At 26.6% G+C, this 14,274-nt stretch overlaps 2 protein-coding genes across 7 annotated transcripts in view; one reads left to right on the top strand and one right to left on the bottom strand.

Annotated features, from left to right (window-relative positions):
• Nucleotides 1-14,274, bottom strand: part of stac (C2 and C2B_Munc13-like domain-containing protein staccato) — a 352,276-nt gene that overhangs the window by 212,568 nt on the left and 125,434 nt on the right. The window lies entirely within an intron of this gene.
• The window catches only part of LOC142324985 (uncharacterized), a 91,539-nt gene that overhangs the window by 1,729 nt on the left and 75,536 nt on the right, over nucleotides 1-14,274 (top strand). For all 5 annotated transcript variants that reach the window (XM_075366191.1, XM_075366192.1, XM_075366194.1 and 2 more), the window contains exon 2: nucleotides 10,181-10,297. In XM_075366191.1, coding sequence (XP_075222306.1) covers nucleotides 10,181-10,297 — 117 coding nt within the window. The remainder of the gene's footprint in view (nucleotides 1-10,180; nucleotides 10,298-14,274) is intronic.

Here is a 14,274-nt window from a genome sequence, read left to right as displayed (position 1 = left end):
AAAAGATTGAAATAATGGCAAAACATATCAACATAAACCAAAAATTAAAAATATTAAATTACACAATCTCATGATCAAAGTAAGCTCTGATTCAGATGTTATTACAACCACAAAAACTGGAAATTTTAGTTTAATTTACTAGTATTTTATTTCTTTTTTAAACATTCAGTAAAATGGTTACAACATTCAATGGGCAAAAGGATCAGAGTTGCTCTCTTTTAATCTGATAAACCATTGAGTTAAGTTAGAGAAAGATTTAAGTATTTCCTTTTCCTTGGTGAAAATTGAAAACTGAAGAATATCAGTGCTAATAACATTTTTTATACTATTAGCAAAAGGTTCTAGTCACTGTCTGTTGTTAGGTTCTAATTAATAAATATCATAGCTTGGCAAACTAAGTAACTTAATTATCTGAACATCTCATTTTAAAAAAAGAACATCTACCTTCATATGCTGACTAAATACAGTTTTATTGAATATCCTGACAGTTCTTGTAACATCACTTACCTGATTCAATCTGGTTCAATCTTTCACTTACCTGATAGACCAATATTTAAAAAGACTATTAATTTTGTTCAAAACTACTGTAGAGTAAATTTTATCTTCCATTGCAGTTTTCAATTCAAAGAAATTAATGCTCAGCATAATAAAATTATCGTTAAATGTACAATGAAATTGGAAATTACTATGATGGCTAGGGTATCTATTATTGTTTAGCATTATTATTGTAAAGTATATATATATATATATATATATATATATATTTTAACTGATTTGGATGCCTAGCTTTACCCAATAGGAGCTTCAACCATTAGGCTTACTGTCAGCCATTGTTCAGCATCAGAGTCTTTATATTGATTTACAGATAATCGTTCATCAGCTCACACCAAGGGATATACTTGCTCTACAGGTCTCAACATTCTCTGCATAGAATTAGCAAAGTTTACCTAAACCCCCTCAGATCCCAAAATGAGGAAGAAGGATCAGAAAGAGGAAAGGGAATGGATGCTGAGGAAAGCTGATCAAGTTATGAAAAACTCACAGTATAAATCAAGCAATCCTCCACAGAGAATCATTCAAAGCCCCATCCCATTTGTTATCCAACAGAAGACTGGTGCTATTTTATTCATGGTGGAAGCAATACATTACTGACAACATTTCTGCTTGGACCATCTTCAACAAAAATTGTTATTGCTCAAAAAATTTCAAAGCCACCTGAGAACAGTGCCATCTGAGACACAAAGTAACAATCTAGTCAACCCTGGACAAATGTGATTTAAGAAAGTATCCAAGTGAATTATTAGTTGTTAAGCCAGATCTCTATGAAATATAAAGAAAATACTTATTTTAAATTACCTTAGCACAATTTAGAGGATATCCAGCAAAAAAATCCACTGAACACTACTTTGGAGAAAGGAATCATGATAATGGAAAGAGTGACTAATAGGGAAGAGATAATTTATCTGCAGAGGGACCATTTAGTGAGACAAATAACCCAACCCAAAGGAGAATTTAAGTCCCAGACAAGGTAAAAAAGTCAAGTAAAGAACTGTATGAGTATAGGTGCAAATTTCCTTACAAAAACTTTCCGCTCATTCATAAACTTGTGTGATATGTCATTCAGCTATATACTTCTGAGATGAATAGTTCACATTACAGTTTTTTAGATAATTATTCACTGAAATATGAGCCAAAGAGGCACCATTAGAATTTAAACATTTGTGTTTCCACTCACCTTTATAATGAAAATAATAATGATATTAAAAGTTACATTTTTCATACAGCTTGCTATGAAATCAAACTATCATGTTTTTATCATAAAATTACTATACAGAAACATTAGCCTGTATTTGCTAATAAAAGAATAATTCACGGTCATGCATGTAAATAATTCAGGTTTTGAAAAGAATATTTTCTTGAGACGATCCTATTACAAGAACTAAATTGAAATTTTTTGCAAGTTGTTGACTTACAATAGTAAGAAATAAAGATTAATATTATATAATGTATAGACATATAGAGCAGATATGTTTAGATGATTATTGAAAACATTAGAAATCTAAATTAAAAATGCTCAAAATGTTACATTTTAAATTATCATTTTTTATTTAATAGAAGGTGTAATAAAAGAATAACTAAACAACTCGTAAAGTTAAACAAAATAAAATGAAGACGTTTATCATCACGTTCTAATCTGCAATTAAATGTGCCATTTTAAAATTATAGTGTACAGTCAGTCTTATCATTATACTATGATTAGGCTCTTTGTATTACACTTATTCACATTCTATATGCATATTTATACAAAGATATTTAACAATAGAACATAAAACACAACACACACACACACACACACACACACACACACACACACACACATACACACACAGTGAGTGTGAGAGAAGGGGAGGGAGAGAGAGAAAGAAAGAGAGAGAGAGACATCATATTGCACACATTAATATGTACTGAACACAGTGGTTTAACACTCCTACATACTGATCCCCACTAAAGAACCTCAAGAATTAAATATAGACATTAAAGGAAAATATTTTATTCATATTGTTACTTCCAATGGCTTATTACAAGTTGATTTTAATCAGGTGCAGAATAAATATTCCAGTAAAGAATAAACGGTTTCAAAAAGTACAGTAGTGTTCAAATAGAAGTAAAAATGTTTAATTGGGCATCAATTAAAAATTTTCTTCAGTTTGCCAAATTCCCCATAAACATTTTTATTGTGATTATAATCACAATAAAATTTCATGAAAACATATTTATTACAGTGTAAAACTATTAAAATTGTTTTAATTTTACGTATACTTTCTTCTTTCTTTAATTTTTTAATAAGGCAACATTATTAAAGTAAGTGAAATCAAATTTATGCACAAAGTTTGATTTTGCAATCAAATACAACAGTCTTCTTACTTATATGACCAATTGTTATGTTTTATTTGTAGTATTTATAACAAAAGAACTCCCTGAATTCATATAAAAGGCATAATATAATGATTCATTTAAATAAATAATGATTTAGATGTATAAATAATGATTCATCTAAATTGTTAGAAGCAGCATCATTCATAACAGTAAATAAAAAAATCATAGTTGCAGTAGCTTTTATTATTATCAACTTTTTATTCCAGTGGTTATTATAGTTATTTCTTATGATTTATGATAGATAGGTCATATTTTTGTTGCATTCTACTGGTTACAACAAAATGTATTTTTATACCTTCATTATTAATTACTATACACTTTTTCATTGCTACATAACTCAAGTTGTGCTTGACAATATAGTATGACATATTTACTTTATAACTTTTCTCAAAATTACAGTTCAATGAAAACAGATATGTAGAACTGGTTAACAAAACAGAATTTCTTATTTATTACATCCATGTTGAGACTGAAATTACATGATGTAATAAAGTGCCACAACTCATGCCCAGTCACACAAAATAGATGAAATTCTTCAATTGAAAATCATCATTTAATTCAGTAAGTTGCCTTATTTATCATTCTACTAAATTGAATTGAATAACTAGTTAAATACAGGGGTCACATACAAGGGTCCCTTAACTTATGCGGTTAAATCATCCCTGATAATTGTAAATATAAATCAAAACTGTTTTCTCAAAAAAGGTATACAGTATAGTACTGTACTACTGCACAGTATAGTATCTGTACGTGTACATATTTAGTAGGCTAAATTCGTAATTCTTTTTGCAGGTAGAAGACACAGAATGTTTAGACAATTTGGCTGAATATGATTTAATTAGTAGAAATCGAATACAGTAAAGTAATTACGATTACATACAGTACAGTATTATTAAAAAAATAATTATGTTAAAATAAACATATATAGGCCTAAATACAATAAGGGATATTAAAAAAAAAAAACTTGTGATTTAGTTCTGCTATGGTTTTTTTAAAATAACTGCCCACTTTACACTGCTTCTCTGATGGTTGCAATTGATCTAGCATCATATTGTAGCATTTCATATCACCTAACAGTCCATTTATAACTTTTGTACTATGTTCTTGATCAGGATCATTTTCAGTTACATAACCACAAAATATTTTTATGTATCCTAATAAAGGATTTTTGATGTATCGATAAATCCTTTTACTGTTAATTGTGGCTGAGAAATGGAGGACAAGGTTGAAGGTTCACCACTGTTGGTTTGGTTTTTGATGACCTTCATTTAAATGTCTCACTGCTACTTCAATTGTCATCTAACTGCTCATTTGGTGACTCGGCTAGTGCTAACATGTCTTCATTTTCTAAAAGTTGTTTATTTGCTTCCACAGGTGCATTTATATCTTCAGTAACAACTTCAAGCCCTACACTGTTGGCAAGTTGCACAACTTTATTTTTAATACTACCTGTAATTCCTTGTCCATTATCATCAAATGCAGTTTGATCTTGGTCATCATCTTGATACAGCTTGTCTCATACTCCACAAGCGTATTCTCTTTGATTTCTTTCCAAGCTTCACCAATAATGCGTACAGCATGAAGGATGTTATATTTTTTCCAGAATGTTCGCAAATCATAGATCTTATTGCTTGAACTGTTAGTCACAGAAACCACCAGAGAAAATGTTTCTTTAGAGAATGTAAAGCTTGAATGTGGCTGTATCAGTGATGTCGTACTTGCAAGCATATAAATGACTTTTACATGTGAATTAATTGCTTCCAATTCCTTGAAGCTTGTTCAGGAGCGTTATCGAGCAGTAGAATGGATTTGTGTGCGATAGTTTCTTGTGCAAAAAATCTTTGAATTGCAGATTAAAACAATTCTTAAACTAATCAGAAAAAATGTGCCTTGTTACCTATGCTTTTTGGTTGGATGTCCAGTACACGAGAAGAGATTATTTAGGCATTTAGGCATCTTTTTTCCAAAAAATCACCACTTTGTCAACATTAAATAGTTGCTATGATGTGTACTCCTTCTTTCATGATAATTTGTAGATCTTTTATGAATTTTTTGGCTTCTTCTTTATTTGCACTGGCTGCTTCACTTTGAATCAAAATGTTATGCAGGTTTGAACGTTTTTTTAAATTTTCTAACCATCCTTTGTTGCACTAAATGGGTTGATATCTTCAGCATGGTATTTACGTCTTAATAGTTCAGGCATACTTAACACTCTTTCACGAATAATAATAGTTGTCACAAGAATATGACGTTGAGTACAATCATCTATGAAAATGTTCAATAGTTTTTCAACCATTAAAGGAGATTGTAAGTAAGACATTTGTGAAGCCTGTAGAGGAACAACATTTTTTCTAGTAATCATAATTTGTCCCTATTTTTAATTATTAAATGAACTGTTAATTCGATAAGGCCTAGATGATCTGCAATATCAACGTTACATAAACCATCATCATGTTTTTTTTTATTACTTCCAACTTTGTCTCAAGAGGGATAGTTTTCCTTTTATTTCCCAAACATTTAAGGTCAGACATAATTAAAAACATAAAAAATATAAAATAAAAACGTAATACGTAAATAATTAACAACAGAATCCTAAATATCTCATACAATAAATTACAAATATTGTATTTTCTGTAGCCTTTGTATCACGCCTTGAACACAAACCGATCAGAATTATATACTTTACAGTAATATAACATAAGACAGAATAACATAATATATTCTCTAAACACTAGTGGCTGACTGACTGTGTTAAAGTGTTTATAAACCAAATACTTCAGTATTACCAACCTAACACACTTCAATATGCTATTATTGAAAGGGAAACCCTGTCTCATTGTTTACTGCATTACATGTGTATTGTTCACCGAAAAATTGAATAATACTATTGAAATCATGAATATTACTATATATAAGGCAGTCAGAATACTATATATAAGGTATAAACCTTATATATAGTATTCTGACTGCGTTAATTTGAAACCAGACTTGTGTTAAGTCAAGTGGCAGTGTTATAAAATTAACCATGCAAATTCAAAATTGCATAAATCAAATCACATTAAACCAAGGGATTACTGAACTCATAAAAGTTATAAAAGAAATCTCATTACATACCATAGAAAAGCATCTGCAAGAAAAGTTTGACTGCACGACTTTTGTAAACTTAAATCAATATGTGGAAGAAAAAAGTAGAAAGTTTTCGCTAAACAAGAACACACGTACATATTAAAAAGTTATATTAATATAATTGTAAATTTTGATGAAAGGAAATCAGACTCCATGAATGTTGAACAGGAAATTTCCTACTGCATAAGAATCTGATTGTCAAAACACACCTGTATTTATAATATATTTTTATGTTTTCTTATTATAATAGTGTATTAAAGAGCTTGAAATTTAAATTATAATGAATCTTTAATAAATTATAATTTCATTAATTGTAACAGAAATCATATGTATAATGGCTAGCAATTAAAACAAATTGTAGAACATGATATTCAATAATGACATATCAAATAATTTACTCATATGCAACAACGAACCTTAATTTCCACTATTAATTAGAGCTCAACTGTTTGAACGTTTATTCTAATTTGAGTATTAATTGGTTTAATTTGATAGATTAAAAAATGAAAAGGTACAAAATAAAAGTTCAACATGTTTTATATTGTTAAAAATGTTTACAATAATTAGAAAACTGGAAATGATATCATGGAATGTACAAAGTTTTTGCTTAAGGCTTGGTAACAGGAATTAACTTAAAGTTAATTCCTGCCTCAATGATAAATTGCAACCTCTAAGGCAGTGTGGTAACATCTCATATCATCTAGAAGATTCTGGGTTCAAACTCGTCAGGCTTGGCATTTTTACACCCTATGCAAATTAATTTTTCATTATCTCTATCAGTAACTATATTAAGTCTAGTTTTTTAAAGAATGAATAAATAAATAAATAGAGCTGAAAACTTCTATTATCCTTAATAACATCCTTATTTATCTTCATATTTATGTTATGTGATATAAGTTTGCATATTAAAAAAAAAGAAGAAAACTATTGTTAAAAAAATTATTAAAGATAGCTTGATAAAATGTGGTAATGTTATCAAGCAAAAAAAAGTATATATATACTGTAATAAAATTAACATGAATTCATTCCCACACTAATAAGGTAATCTATTTTATGGCAGCATAAAATCTCAAATTTTTTTGTCTTCAGTCATTTGACTGGTTTGATGCAGCTCTCCACGATTCCCTATCTAGTGCTAGTCGTTTCATTTCAGTATACCCCCTACATCCTACATCCCTAACAATTTGTTTTACATATTCCAAACATGGCCTGCCTACACAATTTTTTCCTTCTACCTGTCCTTCCAATTTTAAAGTGACTATTCCAGGATGCAAAATCTCAAATATCAATTTTTTTACTACTTCAAGAAAAAATTAAATTAAAGAAAAAATTAACTTTTTCCTGTATCACTGTTAACAAATAATGAAAGGTCAAATGTTTAAAAATAATTATAAAAATACAAATTTTAGGGGTAAAGATTTATTTATGAAGATTTTTTCAAATTTTTTTCCTCTTATTTTCTGTGATATTATTTTTAAATGATATAAAAAAATCATTATGTCATTAATGATACTCTTTAAAATATAAGACCTCCTTCAATATTTCCCCACCTAATACAAAATTTTTTTTCAGAGATTTTATATAATAAATCTTCCTTTCATAAAATACAAAACTCAACCAAAGTATTGATTGACAGCAGTACTTTCCCAGCTGTTATATTCTATAATAACAAGTTATTAAAAGCTGACCATTTTTTTCTTTATTTCCCTTTTCCAATAATATACTTTTTATTAGACTATTTGAAAAATTTACTGATATGTGCTGATTTCAAGTGTTTAATATAAATGTGTATATATATATATATATATATATATATATATATAATCACCCTTAATTAAGCTGATTATACAAATGCTGTGTGCATTATTTTCAGTTAATTAGCTCCTAAAAATCTTATCATTAATTAGCTCTGAAAAGCATTCGGAAGAACTATCTCTGTAATTTGAAAGCAATGATTCTCTTAAATATTTAATAATTTTAAATAATACAAACTTATTTAAAAAAATTACATATACAAAGAAAGGGAGAACCAGAAAATGAGAGATATATAATGATCTGTATATATATATATATATATATATATATATATATATATATATGTGTGTGTGTGTGTGTGTGTGTGTGTGTGTGTGTGTGTGTGTGTGTGTGTGTGTGTGTGTGTGTGTGTGTGTGTGTGTGTGTGTGTGTGTGTGTGTGTGTGTGTGTGTGTGTGTGTGTGTGTGTGTGTGTGTGTGGGTGTCAGACAATATTTACTAATGATAAATTGGAATTTATTTGTTATCAAAAAAAACATATTTAAATATTTAATCTCACATTAAAATACCTTTTTGAAATATGTACTTAACATTTTCTTATCTATTAATTCTATCTTTTATATTTAAAACTGATAACATATCTTTATTATTAATTACTACATTGAAATGTGTTTGACTACTTGTATTATCTATCATCTAATAGCAATAGTTAAAAAATACTAACTAGTACTAAAAGAAATCTATTTTCTGCATATTTTATTGTCATTATTACTATTATTATTCAATGGCCTTGGATCATGTTGGTATAGTTTTTACCATAAGATTACTGTTAAGTAATGAAAAACATGATTCAAAATAAATTGACAATGAAACTCTTGGCAATCTATAGAAAATTTTGACAACTCTGTTATTTCATAATTATAAAACTTATTCTATTGAAGAAACAAAAACAAAATAACACCACCAGTTCTCAGGTTATCTAAGACTGAAATAAATCATCATATTCATTTCACTTTTCATAAGGAACTTTGAATAATACTTATTTAATGTGGGCTTCCACAGTAAATAAATAAATTATATGTTTTTTGAAAGAAAAATAATCTTATATGTTTAAACAAAAATATAATTTGTTATATAAATCATTTTTAATGATTGATAAATAAATATAATGTGTAATTTTTCCCCTGTTATTCTTAAAAACAATTTTATATGATTTACAATGTTTTACTGCTTCAAAAATTATTAAAAATTCTTTTTAATTTCTATCAGTAGATTACACATAATTTATTACTACATGAATATTTTTTTTTCCCAATAGACTAGCAAGAATAATATTTAACAATTATTTAATAACATTAAAGGATGTATTAATTTTTTTCTGTTCACTATCTGTTTGATTTACTGACAAGAAATTCAATTTCAGCTTCTTTCTCTTAGGGTAATGAATTTAGCTATACTGTCTCTATATAGCCCATAATGGTGAAATTTTTACTCATAGCACTGAATGTAGCTAGGATTCAGAAAACATTTTATACAACTAAGTAATGTTATAGTCTGTGAAGAGGAAAATGGGGAAACATCATTTGTTACTTTTCCCAGCATGGCCTGGCATGAGACAATTTTAGGCATGCCATTTTGTGAGTTAAGGATTTTGAAATATTTGAAGATAGATTATTGTGATTTTTAAATCGTCATAAAAGAAATATAAATAAGAAAATATGATTACAAAAGCAAAATATTAAAAATAAAATCCAGTATCATCAAGAAGCTAATTTACTGTAAAACTTTCTTCATTCCAAATGTTTATAATATTACCCAGTAAAGAAAAAAACATTTTAGATGTAACGATAATACTTTAAAATGCTGCTGTAATTTGTTATTCATTCTAAACATATTTTTTTCTGCAGCTTTGTAAGAAGAATCTAAAATTATTGAAGTAAAGTTTTTCAATTTTACATAATAAAATGCTATAATCGATAAATTTTAATTTACCCAATAATATTAAAATAAAATCCATAATTTATTTAAATAAAATATTACATAAATAATACCAAATTTATTTCCATAGACACATAGAAATTTTCGTTCTACACTAATAAATATTGTAGTACAATTAAGAACAAAAACTGTCCACACTAATAATTTTAGAATTCTAGGAAATATTTTTTTAATATATCTGTTATATCAGATTATCAGTAATATTAAATGCCTCACATTTAACGTTATCATTTAAACTAAACATCTTTAAAAATATTCATTTATAATATTGTCTTCATATTAGAGTTGTAAAAATTATTGCAACAGTTGAAAGTACTGTAACAGTGTAAATCTGACTAAGGGGTTTATTATCTTATTCATTTTAGATGGTTGCAAGAAAGTTGTTATTAGTGGCTTGTGCTGCAGTTTATAGTACTGGAGCTAATATACCTGAAAATAATGAAATTATGCCACAGAAAAATAACAATGAATTAATTGATAACGTAAGTACAAATTGTTTATTACCAGTGATTAGTAAAACTGTAAGTATTTTATAAGTCTGGTCAACTAAATATTTTTAAAAAGCATTCAAAAAAAAAAATTAACTGATCCAATTGGTGTTAGAATTTAAATTGAAGAAAAGATGTAAAATATTTTGTATTAAAATAAAATGTAAATAGATCATTATTTTGTTTTAAACATCATGATGTTGCTTAGAACATTTTGTCAAAAGAAAATTTCTTTATTTAAATTCAGTTGAAACAATAGAAAACATTTGTGATGCTCACTTTTTCAAGGTAAGGTTAGATTTTTTAGTATTTTATTCAATATACAATACAGATTCTTTAAGAGAAATCATCGGGAAAATTATAACATTTATTTAACTATTATATCAAATTTCCTTCTTTAAAATATTAGTATGACTTAAGACTTATAAAATATTTAATGTGTTATTTATTTATCAAATGGTATTTCATTCAGTGTTTGAAAAATAGCAATAAAAAAAATTAACAAATAAATTTCTTGTTACATCAAAAACAATATAAATAACTTAATATTAGAAATATAATAATTGTAATGAACTTTTTTTTTTATTTCTGATAATTACAACTCAACTATGTTAAATCTAATTTATTCATACAGTACGTAACAAATGTAATAAACACCATTGGTCCTGAATAAGATGGTAAAAACTTCTCATCCTTACAGTGTGATGGTTCTGCAAGTTGCAAAATTTCTCAGGAAATAGTATCTTGGAAACTGAAGCATGTTAAGAAAAAATTAAATTCCAACAGTAAAAGATACATTTGATAAATATCATTGATCATCAAAATTAAACAATGCTGGGCATACTTTTATTATATAATATTATTATATAATAAACAAAGTTATTGATGCCACTAAAATGCAGAAAAATAAACTAATTTTGTTGTATTATAATACAAATGCTAGCTAAAAATGATTAAAACAGATTTTATTACTTGTTATATTTTGAGAGTAACGGTTAAAAAGCTGATCACCAATTTAAAAATAATGAACATTTTAAATATTTTGAACTTTTAAAATATATGTTTGAACTTCCTGCATGATGTAGCAGTAAACACCCTCCTGAAAACATATTCAGAATACCACTGAACTATCCAAGTTTTTTCCCAAAACATTTTCTTAGATTATTATTAAAAAAATAAATATATTTAATATATACTTTAGTATAAAAAATATACTTAATATATATATATATATATATATATATACTTATTATATATATAATAATAGTATTAACTGATAAGAGTCATTACCTACTTTTAAATAACAGAATGGAAGGAAAAAAGCCCTACCCAGTCTGTTTTTTAAGGAAACTGGTTTACTAAATGCATCTATAGTCATTGGCATTTTATCTTAACTTCAGATCTCTCTTTTTCCATAATGATGGAGGATTCCATAATGATATTGTTTTAGATGTTATGAAAAATAAATTATAAGAAAATGTGGTTTAATATCTTACTGAGACCCATTTAAAAATATTTATTTTTATTGCATTTTTAAATAAATTATTTTTAATAGTTGATTTAAATCATTATTACATTCAAATATGTAATAAATACATATTATATATTAAAAAAATATATATGTATTATACATTGGTTAGTAGAGTTTTTGCAAAGGAAAACATTAGAAAATTAATCAATTTTCTCCTTTAGTTCTGGGTTCAGTACCAAAGCAAACAATGCTCATTTGGGAATCCTTCACTGTAACTAGTGATTTGGGCATATATGTCTATTGGTTTACATGTTTTCAAAATTCTTTTTTGTCATATTTTTTCTTCTCTTTCATGTTAAACAATTGAAGAAAATTGTATTTTTTATATGTACACCCATACATTACATACACAAAATCATAAATCATTTATTTCTAAAAAGTAACTTTCACTAGTACCAAACCAGGCAACAGAACTTCTGTTATAAAGTATAAAAAGTTGCCATATGAGAAAGGACCTTATTATGTTTTTATTGCAATTTTTATTGACTTATCTAACAACCTTGGGATTTTTAAAAAATCTATTAAAAATTGAATGAAAAGATTTCCTTTTACAGTAACAACATTACTGAAAATTACTATTTAGATCAGATGAAATTTTCATATCATACTGGTAAGATAAACATGCACTTAAATATGTCGTATCTTTATGTAGTTTAATTACTATTATTTAATATATTATTAACTATATTTATTAATGTGAACATCAACCACTGTTCTCTTTTATTAGTTTTGTATTTTGTAATACTGCCTCTCTGATCAAAGTTTTTACAATAATTTTCCTCTATCTGTTCAAACAAATGCTGGAGCAGTTTCCTTTTTGTGTTTATGGAATAGAAAGCCTGCCATTCTGATGTGATCTGTATGATATATTTATTTTTCATATAAACATAGAATCTGATTAAAATACCAATTGGTAAATATTTTTAATAATTCTGAAGTTTGTTTTATTTTTATTAATAATTTACTAGTGTTTCATTATAGATATTAGTGTTCAGAAGTATATGATAAAAAGTTAAAGGTAATTCTAAGTTATAGTTTTTTTTTTATTTTAAATGAAAAGAGGTATTTTACTAGTTATGAAAAATAATATGAATATAATTATTGATATTAGTAAATTCAAACCTTATATTATAATTATATAAAATAACTATCATAAAATTATTTGATATATTATTTTTTTCTTATCTTCAATTACTTTGACAGAAAAATTGAATATATATTTGCTGTACTTAGTAGTAAATATACTATGTTAATAAAATTACATATTTTATTGATAAAAAATATTTCATTCATCAATATAAACACTTCCACCAAGCATCAATTTATTTATTCATTATATATATATTATTATCATAAATTTTACTATTTGCACATGGCTCAACCCAAAATATTACCTTGATAAATTTTTTTAACTTGAAAAAAAATATGTTATTTTACATATTTTCTATAACCTATTTTCATAACGACTTTAATTTTATAGAACTTACAAATATTTATTTTATGATACAAATAATTTATTTATTCATCGGTATTTTTTCATGCGACATCACTTCAAATAAAAAGTTTAATTATGTATTCTCTTAATATTGATATACTATCGATTTATATTTTAAATAGGAGACTTATGTTAGTTTACAGAAATCACTGATAAAATATCAGTCAACATTTTTAACCGGGTATGGGAGAAATTATGAAAATTAAAGAGTTTATATTATCTGAAGTTCAGATATATCTAATTTTGAACAGAATGAAAAAAAACAGTTTTAATTTATTTTTTAGTCGATTTCCAAAGAATTTGTAGAAATCGTTACTCCAGAATGGTGACAAGTTTTCTTTATTTTTTGGAGTCTCCTGAGCATACTTTTGCAATGTTTATAAGTACAAGATTTTTTTGTCCAATCTGCCAGACGCAAATCTTAACTGATCTTGACAAAACTTGGAGGGGTATGTAAATCTATTACATAGTGTAATACCTATTACACTATGAGTATTGATTTTCAAGAAAATCAGTATATAGGAACTGGCGTTAGAATCAAAAAGAAGGGTTTTGGCCTCATTTTCAAGGTTTTTCAAGGTTTTCATGTTTTAACTTGGAGGATAACATGTTAGAAATCCAAAATTAGATTTTTGTGAGCACCACAAGTTGCTCCCAATGGTCCCAAAACATCAAGTTTGTAGTTTTGCAAGCACAATCAGGTGCGAGTTGGTTTTGCAATGATTCAAACTCAAAATATCATGATTGAAGCCAAAATCAGACTTTTGTGAGCACTGCCAGATGTGAGCTAGTTTTTCTTTAGTATTTTAGTTTAGTAATAATCCAAAATGTGATCTGGTATGAAGGAAAGCTGCTGTAGTCCAGAAAATAAGTTTTAATCATTTTGGATCTGTAATTTGAAGCTTTTATTTTTTGTGAGTACTGCTCCAAAACCACACAAATTAT

The sequence above is a fragment of the Lycorma delicatula genome, chromosome 5 (assembly GCF_047948215.1).
Source record: "Lycorma delicatula isolate Av1 chromosome 5, ASM4794821v1, whole genome shotgun sequence".
NCBI classification, from domain to species: Eukaryota; Metazoa; Arthropoda; class Insecta; order Hemiptera; family Fulgoridae; genus Lycorma; species Lycorma delicatula.
This window is presented reverse-complemented; position numbering and strand designations above follow the sequence as displayed.